Source organism: Entelurus aequoreus, linkage group LG01 (genome assembly GCF_033978785.1).
Source record: "Entelurus aequoreus isolate RoL-2023_Sb linkage group LG01, RoL_Eaeq_v1.1, whole genome shotgun sequence".
NCBI classification, from domain to species: domain Eukaryota; kingdom Metazoa; phylum Chordata; class Actinopteri; order Syngnathiformes; family Syngnathidae; genus Entelurus; species Entelurus aequoreus.
In genome coordinates this window covers 34,533,512-34,553,551 of record NC_084731.1, presented here as the reverse complement: position 1 = coordinate 34,553,551, position 20,040 = coordinate 34,533,512, and the positions used below count along the sequence as shown (strand labels likewise).

General features: G+C 37.7%; 1 protein-coding gene across 4 annotated transcripts in view; it reads left to right on the top strand.

The window, feature by feature from the left end:
- LOC133650978 (receptor-type tyrosine-protein phosphatase gamma-like) overlaps positions 1 to 20,040 on the top strand; it is a 369,942-nt gene that overhangs the window by 300,452 nt on the left and 49,450 nt on the right. For all 4 annotated transcript variants that reach the window (XM_062048807.1, XM_062048817.1, XM_062048833.1 and 1 more), the window contains 4 exons: positions 6,973 to 7,157; positions 13,504 to 13,612; positions 13,686 to 13,735; positions 18,746 to 19,418. In XM_062048807.1, coding sequence (XP_061904791.1) covers positions 6,973 to 7,157; positions 13,504 to 13,612; positions 13,686 to 13,735; positions 18,746 to 19,418 — 1,017 coding nt within the window. The remainder of the gene's footprint in view (positions 1 to 6,972; positions 7,158 to 13,503; positions 13,613 to 13,685; positions 13,736 to 18,745; positions 19,419 to 20,040) is intronic.

Genomic DNA, 20,040 nt, shown 5'->3' with positions numbered 1-20,040 from the left:
ACCATGCATCACTATAGCTCTTGTCTCAAAGTAGGTTTACAAGCCGTGACTTATTTTGACTTTTTTGGTGTCTTCGTGTGTGTAGTGTTTTAGTTCTTGTCTTGCGCTCCAATTTTGGCTGCTTTTTCTCTTTTGTTGGTATTTTCCTGTAGCAGTTTCATGTCTTCCTTGACCGCTATTCACTGTTGTTTTAGCAATCAATGCTATTTAAGTTGTTTTATCCTTTTTTGTCTGGACATTGTTGATTGTCATGTCATGTTCGGATGTGCTTTGTGGACGCCGTCTGCTCCACAGTAAGTCTTTGCTGTCGTCCAGCATTTTGTTTTTTGTTTACTTTGTAGCCAGTTCAGTTTTAGGTTTCGTTCTGCATAGCGTCCCCTAAGCTTCAATGCCCTTTCTTAGCGGCCCTCATCTTTTGTTTATTTTTGGTTTATGTATTAGATACCGTCTGCATATTGTGATTACGACAAACCATGTTCCCGACATCTACAAAGCAATTAGCTACCGGCTGCCATCTACTGAGATGGAAGAGTATTACACGGTTACTCTGCTGAGCTCTAGACAGCACAGACACTCTACAACGGCACATTATTTGCAAATTATAATTACTGGTTTGCAAAAAAAATGTTTAATCCAATTAGGGGAAATGACATAATCGCCCACGGCACACCAGACTGTATCTCACGGCACATTAGTGTGACGCGACACAGTGGTTGAAAAACACTGGTCACAGCCACAAACGTCCAAACAACGAATAGTTATCCATACAAATATTGAGAGAATACATTAATACTAGTCTGCTGACAACAAACTTAATTTGTATAATTAGTATCTTAGCAATTAGTCGACTAATTCAATTAGACCAAGGGTGTCCAAAGTGCGGCCCGGGGGCCATTTGCGGCCCGCAGCTAATTGTTTACCGGCCCGCCACACATTCTGGAAATACTATTGTAAAAATAAAAAGGAACATTAAAAAAAGTAGAATGAGGTAAAATCTAATGAGAAAAAGTTGCAATGTTGACACAAAAGCTGCCATCCAGGCTGTTTTTTTTTTTCTTTTGTCTTTCTTCATTTTTCTTTTTTTGCCATTGCTCAAAAAAAAAAATAATGACAAAAAATCCATGTTAAAATGAATTATTTTCAGGGCTCCAATTACTTCAAATATTTCACTTTAAAATGTTTTATGTGGTAAATATTGCATATATTGTGTAGTAGCCATATAAAAACATCAAAGTTTTCTTTGACAAAAGCGCATAAAACAAACAAAATAATTGTTCCAACATAAAATCGACAGATATATCTGAAGTTGATCTCGTAACTTAAGTGTTGAAAGTAAAAGAAAAACCTAATAAAAATGTATCACTTTATGAGTGGGGCACCTTTTGGATCCCAAATATATTTAGTGATTTTTTATTTATCTTTTCACTGTGATTACTCAAAAATATGAAAGAATTCAAATCAATGGTGTCCTGCATTATTGATTTTTAGGGCTCTAATTACTAAATACTGCATATTTCAGTTTTACTATAAAGAAACAAAGTTGTTTTTGACAGAAAAGCCATAAAACATTTTTTTTAATTTGTATTACTTTATATCAACTTGAAGTTGATATAGAGATTTACTGTAAGTGCTAAATAATTAAAAAATAATAATAATCTGACTTATTTTTAACATTTTAATGACTGAGACCCTTTATGGTCCCCGGGACCCCTAAAGGTAAAATAAATTAAAAAATGCATATATTTTGTTATGGTTTGAAAATGAAAAATATCAAAATGGCCCCCATATGCTTTAATTTTTCCGTGTGCGGCCCTCAGTGGAAAAAGTTTGGACACCCCTAAATTAGACAATCAATCAAAGTTTACTTATATAGCCCTAAATCACAAACGTGTCAAAGGGCTGCACAAACCACAACGACATCCTCGGCTCAGATCCCACATCAGGGCAAGAAAAAACTCAACCCAATGGGAACAACGAGAAACCCAGGGACCGGTGCAATGGATGTCGAGTGGATCTAGTTAATAATGTGAGAGTCCAGTCCATAGTGGGACCAGCAGGGGATCATCTTGCATATAGAGACGTCACTGACTGATGCATAAGGATCGGGTTGGATATTGGATTATGAAGTCTTTTCAGCGGCTCTATGTTTGCCATCAACTTTTAAATTCAGCTTGAGATATGTTTTTAAATGTGCGAACGAACTGCTGATAAAAACGAATATTCATGTTTATGTATTAAGATAAATCGCAGAAATGACAACAAAAGGACACCAAATGTTTTCAACTTCCTCAAATAGAAAGAAGCATTTTTTTGATGATTATGACTCATCAAGGGTTGGAATTGGGGCTTAAATCTCCAAAATGATTCACGAGCGCGGCCACCGCTGCTGCTCACTGCTCCCCTCACCTCTCAATGGATGGGTCAAATGCAGAGGATAATTTCACCACACCACCTAGAGTGTGTGTGACTATCGTTGGGACTTCAACTGTAGATAGATGGAAATACTTGTTATTCTTCCCACAATGGGGACATTATAAAATGTGATGATGATGTGTTTATAAAGATGTGCACAGGTGTGTTGATTAAGTTTAGCTGGCGGACTTTGGCTACAGTAAAAGTGGAATCTATTTCTCACAAAACTTTGTCTGTTGCTAGTTAGCTAGCTAACACGTTAACTATCTTTCCGAAGAAAGTTGGAGATTCCATCCTCCAGATGTCTGACACGTCTCTGCTTTAAATGCTTACACATCACAGACTTACTGCCATAGAAAGCAAGGTCCGCTTTGCAATTTGAGCAAGTTAGTTGTAACTTTGACACGTGCATGTTTGTCTTTGTCTGGAAAATACACGAGCAAATCTGTCAGCCTCAAATGTTATTAATTATTGTTGTCGACAACGTCAATGAATGGTTACACCCTACTAGTTAGTGGGATTTTTAACACAAGTTGTTGTTCACAATGTAACGTCTTTCGTGGGAAAAGTGAGGTGCTTCCCTGAAACACATTAAGAGTGTGTGTCCTTTCAAATGTGAATGTGTCAGGGATGCAGGAAGTGTACTTAGCAACATTACTGCAGTTCCTTTTCTTTGACACTGATGTGGCATTTCTAAACCTTACACTCGGACTGTGAATTACATGTGTGCTCCAAATGCTCTGGATGACATGCTAGCATTCATGTAATACATACAGAATGTAAATAAGTAATGCGAGCATATATGTAATACATGTAAATAAGACATGATAGCATACATGTAATACAGGTAAATAAGAAATGCGAGCATACATGTAATACATGTAAATACGACGTGCTAGCATCCATGTAATTTATGCAAATATGACGCGCTAGCATAGATGGATCACATATGTAAGACATGCTAGCATATATGTAATACATATGTAAGAAATTATGCCATATATGTATATAAGACGTGCTAGCATCCATGTAATTTATGCAAATATGGTGTGGTAGCATATATGTATCTCATATATGAGACATGCTAGCATACATGTTAATTAAATGTGCTAGCATATATGTAATACATATGTAAGAAATGATGCCACATATGTAAATAAGATGTGCCAGCATACATGTAATACATACAGTATATTAGTATTGATGGCATACATGTAAATAGGACAAGCTAGCATACATGTAATACATACAGTATGTAAATAAGACGTGCTGGCATCCATGTAATTTATGCAAATATGACATGCTAGCATATATATATCACATCTATAAGACATGCTAGCATATATGTTAATTAAATGTGCCAGCATATATGTAATACGTATGTAAGAATGATGCCATATATGTAAATAAGACGTGCTAGCATACATGTAATACATATATAAGAAGTGATGGCATAAATGCAAATAGGATAAGCTAGCATACATGTAATACATACAGTATGTAAATAAGAAATGCGGGCATCCATGTAATTTATGCAAATCTGACGTGCTAGCATAGATGTATCACATCTATAAGACATGCTAGCATACATGTTAATTAAATGTGCTAGCATACCATATTTTTCGGACTATAAGTCAGTTTTTTTCATAGTTTGGCCGGGGGTGCGACTTATACTCAGGAGCGACTTATGTGTGAAATTATTAACACATTACCGTAAAATATCAAATAATATTATTTAGCTCATTCACGTAAGAGACTAGACGTATAAGATTTCATCGGATTTAGCGATTAGGAGTGACAGATTGTTTGGTAAACGTATAACATGTTCTATATGTTATAGTTATTTGAATAACTCTTACCATAATATGTTACGTTAACATACCAGGCACGTTCTCAGTTGGTTATTTATGCCTCATATAACGTACACTTATTCACCCTGTTGTTCACTATTCTTTATTTATTTTAAATTGCCTTTCAAATGTCTATTCTTGGTGTTGGGTTTTATCAAATACATTTCCCCAAAAAATGCGACTTATACTCCAGTGCGACTTATATATGTTTTTTTCCTTCTTTATTGTGCATTTTCGGCCGGTGCGACTTATACCCAGGAGCGACTTATACTCTGAAAAATACGGTGTATGTATCACATCTATAAGACATGCTAGCATACATGTTAATTAAATGTGCTAGCATATATTTAATACATATGTAAGAAATTATGCCACATATGTAAATAAGACGTGCTAGCATACATGTAATACATATATAAGAATTGATGGCATACATGTAAATAGGACCAGCTAGCATACATGTAATACATATACTGTATAAGAAATGATGGCATAAATGTAAATAGGACAAGCTAGCATACATGTAATACATGTAAATAAGACATGGTGGCATACATGTAAATTGGACATGCTAGCATAATTGTAATACATATGTAAGAAATGCTGTCATATATGTAAATAAGACGTGCTAGCATATATGTAACAGGGCTGGACAATTATTACAATTTTAATTTCGATTTCGATTATGGCTTCTCACGATTATGAAAGTATAATAATCGAGAGACAAAAAATGGATTAATGAGCAGCACAACGTGCATGCAAATTCCGGAGCTTGTGGAACAGATGAGGAGCGACTCAGTAAAAAAAAGGGCATGTCTACTTGGAGCTTGGGATGTCACTATGGTTACTTTTTATTTGACACAACGCTAGTATGGCTAATGGATAATCACTAAACTCAACAAAAAAGTAGGTCATATGATTTCTTCGTTCACGAAACCGCGGACGTAGTCACGTAATTGTCCAATAAAACGGAAGCGCCTGACAAACGCAAAATAATATCAGGGAAATTGACATAAATGTGAGTGAACTGGGATAGGCTCATGCGGCCCTGAAAGGGACAAGCGGTACAAAATAGATGGATAGATGTTGTAATTGTGAGGAGAAGAAACATTTGTTTGGGAAAATAATGTGTCCGGTAGCGCTCATAAATAATCCCGACACACTCAACCACCTCGTCCTGAACTAAACAATGTGGACCCGGCCACTTGAAACAGCGACTAAACAATGAAACAATCCATACACCCTCAACACATCTCATCTTCTTGTGTTGTTGTGAACAACATCATGGATGTAACATCAATGTACAAACAGTGGTCGCAACTTGAGAGGCCCCCTTTTTTTTCTTTTAACAGCCTTAAGTGAGTCGACTCTTTACTCGTCAATCTAAGAACAACAGCACAGCACAGCACACCTCCCCCTTCTTTCCTTCATGGATCTGAACTTTACCGCTGCCAGTATTTTTTTCTGTATTCTTATTTAATAAGTTGTAGGTGTATTTATTTCAGTATAAAAGTGTAAAAAGTTTTTCTCTTAGGTCATGAAATTATGATAATGGTGTGCCAGGGAATACATACATTATGAATTTAACGCTTAAATCTCTAGAGTCTACATCAACTTCAGATATATCCGTCAATTTTAAGTTGTTAGGGTTTTTTTTATGTTGTTTTTTTGTTTGTTTGTTTTCTGCCCTTTTTTGTCAAAGAAAACTATGTTTTTTTATAACAAACAAACAAAATGTGCAAAATCTTCCACAAAAAATATTTTTTTGCGCGTCCTTACTGATTTCAATGCGTAAAAAGACACAAAAAATCTGTGAATGCCAACACTGATATGCATATAAGACTTGATTGCATAGGCTACATGCACTTACAGTTATGGCATCTAGTTATATTTACTGTATGTTAACTAGTGATATATCTTATCTAATTATATCTGTGTTATCCAGTTGCATGCTCTTTCTTATCTTAGATTGATTTTAAAAAAAACTTTTGAAACATTTTTGGCAGGCAGATGGCGTAGAACTAAATAATATCTGCTTATTCCTGCTCCTTGTCAGACATGTTGAATTGTCGTCACGTGATGTTCTTCTTTGAAAATGTATCCCAAAGCAACAAACTAAATGTAAAAATTATTTTAAACAATGCATTGATTTTCTTTATCGGATATAATGAAGAATATTCCAGAAGCCACACTTGATAACAATGCCACTTCTTTCTTTAAATGTTCACCACTGACACTGCTGGTAACTTGAATCTGAATTTACACCCGCTCACACTTCATCAACACCTTGACTCCTTCTCGCTATTGTTTTTTTTTTTTTTGCCCCTCGGGTCTTCTGTGACTGATGTATAAAAACATACATATTATTTTTTCCCCTCATGTGGTCTATGAGGTGACATGTTGCTATAGTTTTTACTGTCACCTCGCGTTTCAGATGATTGACAGTTTCAGTTAATCATAAAAGGTGACAAGTTGCTGTTGAGCTGCTGAAGAACATCCAACTGTCACAGTGCTCTTCATTTATAATAATAATCATCTACTGCCACCTTGAGGTCAGTGTGTGTGCTCGCCTTCTCTTCCTGCATTTGGAGTATTTCTTGCAACAATGGACGCCTTGTAAATAAAACAACAAAAAACAGCAAATGTGTGGAGTTATTGATGATAAATTGATATTTGATGCATATTTATGATCCTCTTGCTCACCTTTTAGTGTGCAGCAGTGCTCCAGTGAGCATGAAGATCCGCCCGCTCAACCGGACGGCCCTGATGGTAAGCTGGCAGCGCCCCCTGAGCGTGTACCAGCCGCCCATCAGCAGCTATATGGTGTCCTACAGCTGGGTGAAGCGGGACGTGGCCGACGAGGAGACCTTCACTAAGACGGGGGATCAAAGCATGGTGAGTGCATTAATACAATGTTGTATTTTATAATAATAGCATACCATATTTTACGGACTGTAAGGCGCACTTAAAATCTTTTTTTTTTCTCAAAACTCGACAGTGCGCCTTATAACCCGGTGCGCCTAATGTAAGGAATAATGTAAGGCTATTTGGTACATGGTGTAATGATAAGTGTGACAAGTAAATGGCAGTCAAACATAAGAGATAAGTGTAGGCTGCACTACGATGGCAATATGTTTCAAGTAAACAACACCAACATTTGAAATGTTCCATTGAAAATATACAACATTACACACTGCGCTTAAAAATCGATCAAAATGTTTTAGTACGGCTTTGGTAAGCTATGAAGCCGCACCTCTTGAAGGATTGTCGGCACATTAAACATACGAGTATTAGTATGGTGCGTGTATAAGGTAAGACATATTATCTGGCGTTTTGTTTCGCAATATTATGCAAAAGCAACTTGTCTTACTTTCTGGTACCTGCTGATCTGTATTAGGGATCTGCATAAATCCTGAAAAATTGCGCATGTCCGTGCCGACGCCGGAGTTGATAAGCTTCTTCTTTTTCTCCATCTTCTTGTTATGGGACATTCATCCTCCGCAGTTGCCATTTCTTATATAAAGTAGTGTAAAGTTCTTACTTATATCTGTCAGTAAACTCACCATGAAAGCGCAAAACATACTGGTGTAGTGAGTTGACATTATTCACCCAAGGAACTTTAGTTATTAGAGTTCCGGTCGGACGGTTTTTCACGGGAAACATTTCCGGTGTTGCTGTTTCACGGATGAGGAGATGCTGCTCCGTTATTGATTGAAGTAAAGTCTGAATGTCATTCAAACAGTTAGCTCTATCTTTTGACACTTCTTCCACTGCCGTCATTGCACGCTACACCGCTACAACAAAGATGACGGTGAGAAGACGCTGCCAAAGGTGAGCCGCGTAAATAAGACCGCCCACAAAACGGCGCATCCGGAAGCGACTGTCAGAAAGCGACTTGAAGATGATCTGTAAAACATAATCTATGCAACATTTTGACCAAAGAACCACCATTACATGTTATGTAGACCACAAGGAAGTGTTTTCAATTTAGAAAAAAAAAATTATAATATGACTCCTTTAATGCGCCTAATATATGAAAAATGATCAAAAATAGACCATTGATCGGCAGTGCGCCTTACAATCTGGTGCGCACTATGGTCCGGAAAATAAGGTACTTCTGACTTTGGAATAACAGCAATATAATCATAAGTACCACTAGATGGAGCCTGCGTACAATCTGTGGTATTTGTACCACAGTTTGAGAACCACAGTCTATATCGGGAGGTCCTAACTTTTACTCTAATGCTTGCGGACAGAAAAGTTGAAGATGTGATATGAGCATCTTCTATTTAATGCCCTTATAATAATTCTAATGTATTGAACGCACTAAAACCAATCAAATGTCGCTCAAAAAATGCGAAACGAGATAGGTTTACAAATGAAAACCACAGTCTCTTGTTTGGTTCTTAATTAATTGGTTTCAGACCTGACTGTGATACATGAATTTCCACAAAGTAGGAATTGTTGTTTATATATGTTTTTTATATTTAGAGCATATCTGACTAATGAAAGATTAGGCCTGTGCCGACATTTAATAAGTGAATCAACCGAAAGATACATGACGAGGAAGTCGGTATGTTTTCCAGCGTCAGTAATTGAGCGGTCATTCTTTTGCATCGGTTTCAGCAGCTGCGGGCATTTGTACTACATACACATAAATGTCAGTAATGATAACCGTGTAAAACTCCCGATATAACAACACAACAATATGACAAAATAACACAACAATACAACAACATAACAATATAATGACATAACAATAATATATCAATATGACAACATAAAAATATGACTACATAACACAACAATATGACAACATAATAATATAACAACATAACAATATGACGACATAGCAATATAAAAATATGACAATATAATAATAATACGACATTACAGTAGTTTTTCAACATGGATCTGTTGGTGTAAGAAGTGACGACTCAGCATGGAGCTGATGGTTGATATTGTGATTTAGGGCTATATAAATAAACATTGATTGATTGATTGATTGATCAAAGCACCCTGTGACCCCACACTGTCACTCACCTGTCACTCACCTGCCTATCAAGTACACTGACAGCTCCATCTGATAAATCCATACAGCACATTTACATGTCCATCAATATTGTTATCAGTGTATGAGCTTCATGTGAGGTTTTCTCCATCTGTCAATCATGTTGCACCTTACAGATCCTTGCCATTTCTGTTGTAGCTCCTACCAAAGGTGTTGTGTACGATGCTTATTGTCAAATGTATAGAACGTCTTTCACAAAAATGATCAACTTGACAATATTAAAAACGTTTTTCTAAAACTAAAAACATTTATTATTTGAAAGATGATCGGAAATAATTAAACAGTCAACACATATTCAGACATTTTTATTTATTCTTTTGGCCTTGAAAATTGTTTTTTCTCTGCAGGAATGCAAGTAAATGTAATTTGTATAACTAATGTATAATATGACATCCTATTCAATAAAGGTTCTAGGGTTTCCCCTTTGTTTTTGATCATGGCGTGCTGCCACGGCAAACAAAGAAAAGCCCTCTGCACACCTAAAAATTAGGTTTTTTTTCATGTAAAAACAAATAAAGTAATATAAAAATCACACAAACTCAGATGCTCTTTTTAACTTTTATTGCCAATCTTATGCTAATTCCAATAAGTATTTCCTCCTGTGCACACATTTCCGTCCCCGCGCAGACACACAACAACACTTCCTTATCCTCTGCCAATCCCCTTTCACTTCATGCATGGTGTCTAAGATCATGGGATATCAATAACACACAAACATATACATTTTACACTAGAAGGTTTTTACAGTATAAATGGCTATACATATAGCCTATGATCTGTGCACTATTGACAAGTGCTGTACCAAAAATGTTGCTAGTCGTTTTTAATAAAGAAAAAGTCACTTAAAGACATTTAAAAAATTCTCAACAAAGTACATCGTACAATGAACAGCAACAATTGAAAAATATAGCAAAATGATATTATATAAAAAAAAAGAATACTATTTATGTTAATACTAATTAACACATAAATAAATGTGTATATACATTTTTTTGAATTTTTACAGAAAATATATGTATCATACAAGATTATGCAAATTATATGATGATGTCATGATGACCACGCCCAATGACAGTCCCCCACTGCCATCGATATCTTGGCAATTTGGGGGAAACCCCTGGGTCCTATTCTCCCATTAGCGCTAAAATGTTTGCGCTTGAGGTTATGCCTTATTCTTCCTATTGTCCAATCCAGCCCGCAGACACAACCACCCTGTGTAAGTTAGTGAATAAAGGCGGGCTCATTACTTGTCCTTCTAGTGTCTGTCATTGAACACCTTTGTCAATATAAACACAATGGTTGTACGGTATACCGGTATTAATAAAGTACTTTGGTACTAATGAATTAAAAACAATACTATAATACCTTTGAAAAATACCAGTACTTTTTTTTTTCATCGGCATGCTGCAGCGGCAACATGCAGCGCCGAGGTGCATGACGTCAAGTGTGTCAGCACGCACACACAGAGCCGAGAGCTTGGAGAGGAAGAATGGCAACAAACGGCAATTCTACTGGTTAATAAAAAGGATGCGTGAAGCGCAATTTGAAAGTATTTGATAAAGATGACACTTTAAACTCGGAAGCACAGTGCTGCTTTAAAACATGCCTCGCCAAAGGAGGCATAACTAAAATATTACAATCTTTGCTTCATACTTAGCTGAACAATTAAATAACAAGCAGGCAGATCAACAGGTAATGTATCTAAGTAGCTCTTCTTTTGTGCCGTTACAGATATGTGGATGCGCACAAAGCTGTTTGGCTAGTTGCCAATTATTAGCTCAGTCAAAAGCGCCCACATAGCGTAAACCAATGCAAAAAATGAGACTGGATTTTTTAACAAATTCCTACAATTTGTGTGTTATCTTTAACAATGTTTGTTTTACCTGCTACATGTCTTATATGTCTACTTTTAGCCACAGTATTGTTTTTAGTATTTATTAATGATTGTATTTTTGTTAAAGCCCAGACCAAGAGTGGCAACCATATATCATGAAGCATTTTATATAATGTCAGTAAAGCTTTCTATTCTATTCTAACCTAATCCTAGACTAAATGTAATATAGACCCTTGTAAATTGTTCTTTGAGTGCAATAAGAGCAGCCAATGTGTTCAATGCCTTTTTCTTTTAATTGTAACCTTTTAAATTTGTTCTTTAAGTGCATTAAGAAACATATGTTTAATATATTATAAGATTTTGTGTTAACAGGAAGCCAATATGACCTTTGTTGTGATCCTCTTTAGTTTGAAACGTATCTGTACCAAAATATTGGTATCAGGACAACCTTAATAAAGACATATCAAACATACATATTACAAAGTATCTAGTAACAAACAGCAACAAGCATAAGTCCATAAGTCCATTCCAAAGGGTTAATAATAAATAGGTTAGTGTTTTTCATATTTATCATTGTCTCTACTTGACTAATGTCACATGTTTAAACCTATTCTAATATTCCAGACGACTAAATAATAAAATGATGTATGATTCCTGCTGTTATTGTATCGGCTCAATATCGGTATCGGCCAGTACTCAAGGCTCTAATATCGTATCGTATCGAAATTGAAAAAGTTGTATCAGGACACTCTTATTTTCTAAACATATTTGTTTTGCTCTTCATATTTTTTACTAATTTCTTGCGATGCGTCATGTCCAACTGTACGTCATTACATTACATACACTTACAATTGATGGCAGTCTTGTGAGAAACTCTAGATTGGTTTTAGCATCTTTAATGTACAAAATGTATCAAAGTACTTATTTTTTTCTGAATATCTATTGGAGAATTGCCTGCCAGCAGTTTAATGATTAATTTAAAAAACATTAAAACTGTTTACACAAAAGCTTAACAGCTTGCCAAAACAGACGAATAGTTAAAATGAAGGTGGCGTTGCGCTAATGACCTAATTGTGGTGTAGGTTCACTCATGTGTGGAGTCTAATAAATAGGTTAGTGTTTTTCATATTTATCATTGTCTCTACTTGACTAATGTCACATGTTTAAACCTATTCTAATATTCCAGACGACTAAATAATAAAATGATGTATGATTCCTGCTGTTATTGTATCGGCTCAATATCGGTATCGGCCAGTACTCAAGGCTCTAATATCGTATCGTATCGAAATTGAAAAAGTTGTATCAGGACACTCTTATTTTCTAAACATATTTGTTTTGCTCTTCATATTTTTTACTAATTTCTTGCGATGCGTCATGTCCAACTGTACGTCATTACATTACATACACTTACAATTGATGGCAGTCTTGTGAGAAACTCTAGATTGGTTTTAGCATCTTTAATGTACAAAATGTATCAAAGTACTTATTTTTTTCTGAATATCTATTGGAGAATTGCCTGCCAGCAGTTTAATGATTAATTTAAAAAACATTAAAACTGTTTACACAAAAGCTTAACAGCTTGCCAAAACAGACGAATAGTTAAAATGAAGGTGGCGTTGCGCTAATGACCTAATTGTGGTGTAGGTTCACTCATGTGTGGAGTCTGAGGAAGGAAGATTAGACGAGCCACAAAAGCAGCTTATATAATATTATATATATAATATTTATATAATAGTGTGATATGTGTGTCTTCAACTTGTGTTTTATGTGGAGGAAACACATGGGACACGTTGTGGAACTTGGAGATGAAGGCTGAACAGATTGTGATGAAAACTGATAAAGTGAAGCTGACCTCATTTTGAGCAGCGTGTATATTTGATAAGAAGACTAGTATTATTTTTTTAAACTTGTATTGAACTTTTCCTGCAGCTTTGCCTGCTTAGCAACCCCACACTTGTCTGTTGACAGCTTTTTTTCTTCTTTTTCAGACCAGGGATTGCAGTGAATTGTGTCTTTGCTTTCACTGTCTTTAATTAATTTAGTGTGATTGTACATTTATAGCTCAGACACTTCATTCCGCTGTCAGTGTTGATCCATTAATGTCACTTCTTTCAAGTACTCCCTCGCTGTCACTTCCCCTTATTATGCTCTCTTGATATCCATTTCACGTCTGCACACCTTTTATCTCAATTGTCCTGGAGAAATACAAGCTGCTTTTTCAACTGCTGACTTGTCGTCAGCCATTCAAACTAAGGACTAAATGTTTTGGACACACTTCATCAATCAGCAGGAATCCATCATCATATTAAATAAAATGTTTGGGTTTTTTCTTGCAGAAAGCGGTCATCACTAATGTGTCGCCAGATGTGCTGTACTTGTTCCGAGTGCAGGCAGTCTGCCAACACGACCTACGCAGCGACTTCAGCCAAACTTTGCTCTTCAGAGGTAGCTTTTTATCATTTAATCGTACCTTTAATACATTGTAGGTGCATCATTCATCCTCTTCTTTCAATTCTAGCAAATACCACAAGAATATTTGAAGGTTCTCGTATTGTAAAGACTGGAATGGTAAGTAGAACACTAGATTGTTGTCTTATTATTGTTGTCATTATCGTATGTTACAGTACCACACATAAGTCAGTACAATAAATTGTAAACCCCCCCAAAAATATTTGAAAACTAACCCATAAAAAGCCCTAAAAATATATATTTTTTAAATTCTAAACTAGTGTTGTCACTATACAACTTTTATCCAATGCAATATTAATGCAATGTTATGTCAGCGGGAATCATACATACTTGTATTATTTTGTAGCGTGGAATGTTGGAAAAGGTTTGATCAAGTGAAGTTAATTAAAGGCCTACTGAAATTAAATGTTTTTATTTAAACGGGGATAGCAGATCCATTCTATGTGTCATACTTTATCATTTCGCGATATTGCCATATTTTTGCTGAAAGTATTCAGTAGAGAACAACGACGATAAAGTTCGCAACTTTTGGTCGCTGATAAAAAAAAAGCCTTGCCCCTACCGGAAGTAGCGTGACGTCACAGACTGGAGGGCTGCTCACATTTCCCTATTGTTTACAATGCAGCGAGAGAGATTCGGACCGAGAAAGCGACGATTACCCCATTAATTTGAGCGAGGATGAAAGATTCGTGGATGAGGAACGTGAGAGTGAAGGACTAGAATGCAGTGCAGGACGTATCTTTTTTCGCTCTGACCGTAACTTAGGTAAAAGGGTTCATTGGATTCCACACTTTCTCCTTTTTCTATTGTGGATCACGGATTTGTATTTTAAACCACCTCGGATACTATATCCTCTTGAAAATGAGAGTCGAGAACGCGAAATGGACATTCACGGTGACTTTTATCTCCATGACAATACATCGGTGAAGCTCTTTAGCTACTGAGCTAACGTGATAGCACGCGCATACGTCATCATACATAGACATTTTCAACCGGAAGTTTAGCGGGAAATTTAAAATTGCACGTTATAAGTTAACCCGGCTGTATTGGCATGTGTTGCAATGTTAAGATTTCATCATTGATATATAAACTATCAGACTGCGTGGTCGGTAGTAGTGGGTTTCAGTAGGCCTTAGAGTAGTAGTTATGAAAAACATTTCAATTTTCTTCAAGCCAGACAATATTTTTGGTACAATTTGTACTCGACATGTTTAAAATGTCATCTGCAGTCTTCTTCAAAAGGGTCAGCTGACCACTGTGGTGTGTCACCTATCAACTGTTCTTAAAGGCTTGGCCAACCAGGCAGACCTTTCAAGTCTACCTGGTTGGCTCCCCTCTGCCCTCTGACTAGAAGAAAATGTAAAAGTATATGAGCAAGAAGACATAATTAACCTTTTTGAGTAGGTATGAAAAACACTAACCTATTTATTATTAACCCTCTGGAATTAACTTATACTGTCTTGAAGACAACGTTTACACTGCAGGCCAAAGTGGACTAAATCAGATTTTTTTCCAGCCGATTGTTAACACTGCAAGTAAAATGTGATCTTTATCATTCCAGTATAAATGAGCAAGGGCCGCAATGTGGCCCCAATGTGGCCTCGACGTCACTTGCATGCGCAGTCCGATAAAGTGAAAACAAAGGAAGTTGACTGAATTCCGTAAATGAACAAGGAAGTCGTTACTACTACTACAAAGTAAAATATATACCGCCACACCTTAAAAATTACTGTTTTTTTTTTTACGAGAAAAGACATTAAAGTAATATAATGTATGAATTAATATATATACAATAGTTTTATATATTTGGGAGGGTTCTAATCTTTTTATGGCTGTTAAGCAGAGGAGGCACGGACGTCAGCGTGGATCTATGTTATCTTTATTTTTCAACTCACTTACGTAAACAACTTACTCAATGTATGTAACATGCAAATACGCCGCAGCGTCAATTCCGGTCCTTTAACAATCACTATTTCTTCAGAATCAGAATATATATTCAGATTTTATAATAGCCTATTGTTTGCACACTGTTGAGTAGTGATGCACTGAAAATTCGGCTGTCGAAAGAAGACTTTGCTCACCGAAACCTTATGTTGTGAACTTGTGATGAAGTATCCACTTCCACTATCGGGCTGCATTTTTCCCAGCGCACTCTAATGACGTACCTTGCCCAAAGCTGACAAAAAAGTCGCATTCAGGTCACATTGCTGTTTAGTGTGAAAGTCACATTTGAAATGATCAGATTTTAATTGGATTTGGACTACCTCATGATGTGGCCTGAATTTATGCAAAAAGATTAGATTTGAAGCACTTTGGAGCATTTAGACTGGCAAAAAAAATCAGATCTGTGTCACTTTGTGGGTATCTTTTCTTCTCTTCTTTTAAATTTTTTTTGTATAGCATTTTGTGTTTGCCACTTGTCTGTGTATGAAAAGTTCTATATAAATAAAGTTTGATTTGGTTTGACCTTAGGGAGGAAAAAATAATTTGTGCGTTGTAAACTGGGTCTAAGTTGAAGTGGCATGGTCATTGTTTTTTGACGACACCTAGTGGCCACAATAATTAATGAAGTTAAAGGCCTACTGAAACCCACTACTACCGACCACGCAGTCTGATAGTTTATATATCAATGATGAAATCTTAACATTGCAACACATGCCAATACGGCCGGGTTAACTTATAAAGTGCAATTTTAAATTTCCCGCTAAACTTCCAGTTGAAAAACTCCTTTGGATATGACGTATGCGTGTGACGTCACGACGGCAACGGAAGTATTCGGAGCCCGTTGAATCCAATACAAAACAGCTCTGTTTTCATGTCATAATTCCACAGTATTCTGGACATCTGTGTTGGTGAATCTTTTGCAATTTGTTTAATGAACAATGGAGGCTGCAAAGAAGAACGTTGTAGGTGGGATCGGTGTATTATCGGCTGGCTGTAGCAACACAACAAGGACTACTTACTTGGATAGCAGACGCCTAGCCAATGCTAGCTGCCAACCGCACGGATGATCGGGTGAAGTCCTTCGTCGCGCCGTCGATCGCTAGAACGCAGGTGAGCACGGGTGTTGATGAGCAGATGAGGGCTGGCTGGCGTAGGTGGAGCGCTAATGTTTTTATCATAGCTCTGTGAGGTCCGGTTGCTAAGTTAGCTTCAGCGTCGTTAGCAAAAGCATTGTTAAGCTTTGCCAGGCTGAGAATTATTAACCGTGTAGTTACATGTCCATGGTTTAATAGTATTGTTGATCTTCTGTCTATCCTTCCAGTCAGGGATTTATGTATTTTGTTTCTATCTGAATTTGAGAACGATGCTATCATGTTAGCTCAGTTGCTACGTGTTTCACCGATGTATTGTCGTGGAGATAAAAGGCACTGTGAATGTCCATTTCGTGTTCTCGACTCTCATTTTCAAGATGATATAGTATCCGAGGTGGTTTAAAATACAAATCCGTGATCCACAATAGAAAAAGGAGAGAGTGTGGAATCCAATGAGCCAGCTTGTACCTAAGTTACGGTCAGAGTGAAAAAAGATACGTCCTTCACTGCCTCTCTAGTCATTCACTCTAACGTTCCTCATTCACAAATCTTTCATCCTCGCTCAAATTAATGGGGTAATTGTCGCTTTGTCGCTCCGAATCTCTCTTGCTCCTTTGTAAACAACGGGGAATTGTGAGGAATACTACCTCCTGTGACATCACGCTACTTCCGGTACAGGCAAGGCTTTTTTATCAGCGAGCAAAAGTTGCGAACTTTATCTTCGATTTTCTCTACTAAATCCTTTCAGCAAAAATATGGCAATATCGCAAAATGATCAAGTATGACACATAGAATGGATCTGCTATTCCCGTTTAAATAAAAAAAATTCATTTCAGTAGGCCTTTAAGATGCAATAGGTTGAATTGATGCGGACACTTTGTATGTGTAAGTAATATGCAACTATTATTATTTAATACTTGTTCATATTGACAAATGTGCTGTTTTAGACTGCAATATTGTTCAATGAAGGACGCTTATTATGTGTGTGTAGCTTGTGTGCCATTATGTGCTTAGCTGATGTGTAGCTGCTAGCTTCTAGTAGCCTATAGCCTACCATGTTTACTTTTTGTAAATTATTTGAGTAAAATAGAAGAAAATACCAACTATGTTCTTATTGGAGGACATTTAGATGTTAACTGGGTGTCCAGCTTTGCACAAGTAAACACGCTGCGGGACTGCTTGTATAGGACATGATATCACACTTTTTACATGCAAGAACATCATCACATACTTGTTTTTCCAAGGGGACACACCCTTTCGGTAAACCTTATAATAGGGGTGGCGTGGCGAAGTTGGTAGAGTGGACGGGCCAGCAATCGGAGGGTTGCTGGTTACTGGGGTTCAATCCCCACCTTCTACCATCCTAGTCACGTCCGTTGTGTCCTTGGGCAAGACACTTCACCCTTGCTCCTGATGGCTGCTGGTTAGCGCCTTGCATGGCAGCTCCCGCCATCAGTGTGTGAATGTGTGTGTGAATGGATGAATGTGGAAATACTGTCAAAGCGCTTTGAGTACCTTGAAGGTAGAAAAGCGCTATACAATTTATCATTTATTTATCATTTATCATACTTATTAAATGTATTTTAAATTGATGTGTACATATGAAGAAACAATCGCAGGCATAAAGTATTACAGTTTTACACTAATGCACGTCCAAAACATGCACTAACACATCATCATGTCAAAGCTGGAGGAAATTGACTTGTCAGACACGCACTCTGCAGATAGTGCCATCAAACCACTGTCTCTTAAAAAGTGCATTTTTACAGTTTAGGGTAGAGGAAGAAGTCTAAAAAATATGCAAGAGAGCGAATCCTGAACTGTGAGGATCTACTGTAAAACTATAACAATATTTTGTTATTGTATCTTCTCAAACCACAATACTATGGAACGTAAACTTGGACAGACTTTAGAGTAGTCAGTGTACAGCGTGTGTCGCAGTGTTGATATACTATGCAGTGAAAGTGAGTAGATAAACGTTGACATCTATAGTATTATTATAGATCATATGTTGTCATATTGTTAGTCGCTGGTAATACTTTAAGGCTAACGTCATCTGCTTTTCCTCTGCCAGCCTACAGTATCTCCCGTGTCCTCAGCCGACATGGCTCCTATAAGCTCAGGTTCCTCCACATGGACGTCCTCTGGCATCCACTTCTCTATTGTCTCCATGGCAACAGGACTGGGCCCCTCCTCCAGTGGCAGCCAGGCGACAGTGGCGTCTGTGGTGACGAGCACCTTCCTGGCGGGCTTGGGCGTCAGCGGGGGGGTCATTTCCTCCTTGCCCAGTTCGGTTTGGCCCACGCAGGTTCGTCCGACCGCCCGGACCCCCTCTGGTCCGCCCTCCCCGCCCGCCGCGACGGAGGCCCCGGAGACTCCTGCCGAGGAGAAGCAGGCCACAGCCGAGGGCGAAGAGGAAGAAGAGGACGAGGGGGACGGAGAAGAAGAGCAGGAGGACAAGAGTGCGGACAAGAAGAGGAAGAAGACGCCCGATGATCACGAGGAAACACGAGCCAACAGCACGGCGGCCAAAGACCCCATTCTCCCCACTCCTGCTTCCACAGCCAAAGAGAAACTTGCTGTCACTACAAGCCAACCAGGAGCCACACAGAAGCACCTGACAGTCAATGTCACCACTCAGCAGCCTCACAACCACAGCAGCGATATGCAGATCCCTCAGAGCTCCACTCTCGCTCCAAAGATCAGCAGCGATGGAAAGAGTCTTTGGCCATTCTCCATCCATACCGGTGAGGAAGCAGTGTAGTCGCCTTCGCCACTCAGGCTCTGAAGCAATCGTCTCATTAGCTCTCCATCACATAAAGTATCTGCTGCAAAAAGCACTTCAGCCCCACAAATATTTTGACAAAGTTGTTGTATCTTAGCAACACACGCCTGAGGGCACAAGCATGCTAGAGATGTTGTGCCTCAAAGGATTCCCTTTGAGATCTTTTTCAAAGTTGCCTTTTAGACAAACCTGGGGCCTCATGTATTAAGCGCGCATTCGCACAAAAACCTGGCGAACGCCCTTTTTCACGGCTGCCAGGTCAAATTGTGTTAAAGGGGAACTGCACTTTTTTTAAATTTTGCACATCATTCATAATCCTTATGAGAGTAAAACATGTTTTTAAAGGGGTTTTTTTGCATTCTAACTTGTAATAATCAGTTTGTTCTAAGTGGCTAGCAACCCAGCTATTGGGAGCAATTCATTCTGCCTCTAAATCACTCAATAATGCTTCCAAAAAACGCCAACAATATTTCATTTACATTCCATAACCTATAACACAGAGGTGTCCAAAGTGCGGCCCGGGGGCCATTTGCGGCCCACAGCTAATCGTTTACCGGCCCCCCACACATTCTGCAAAAATTGCA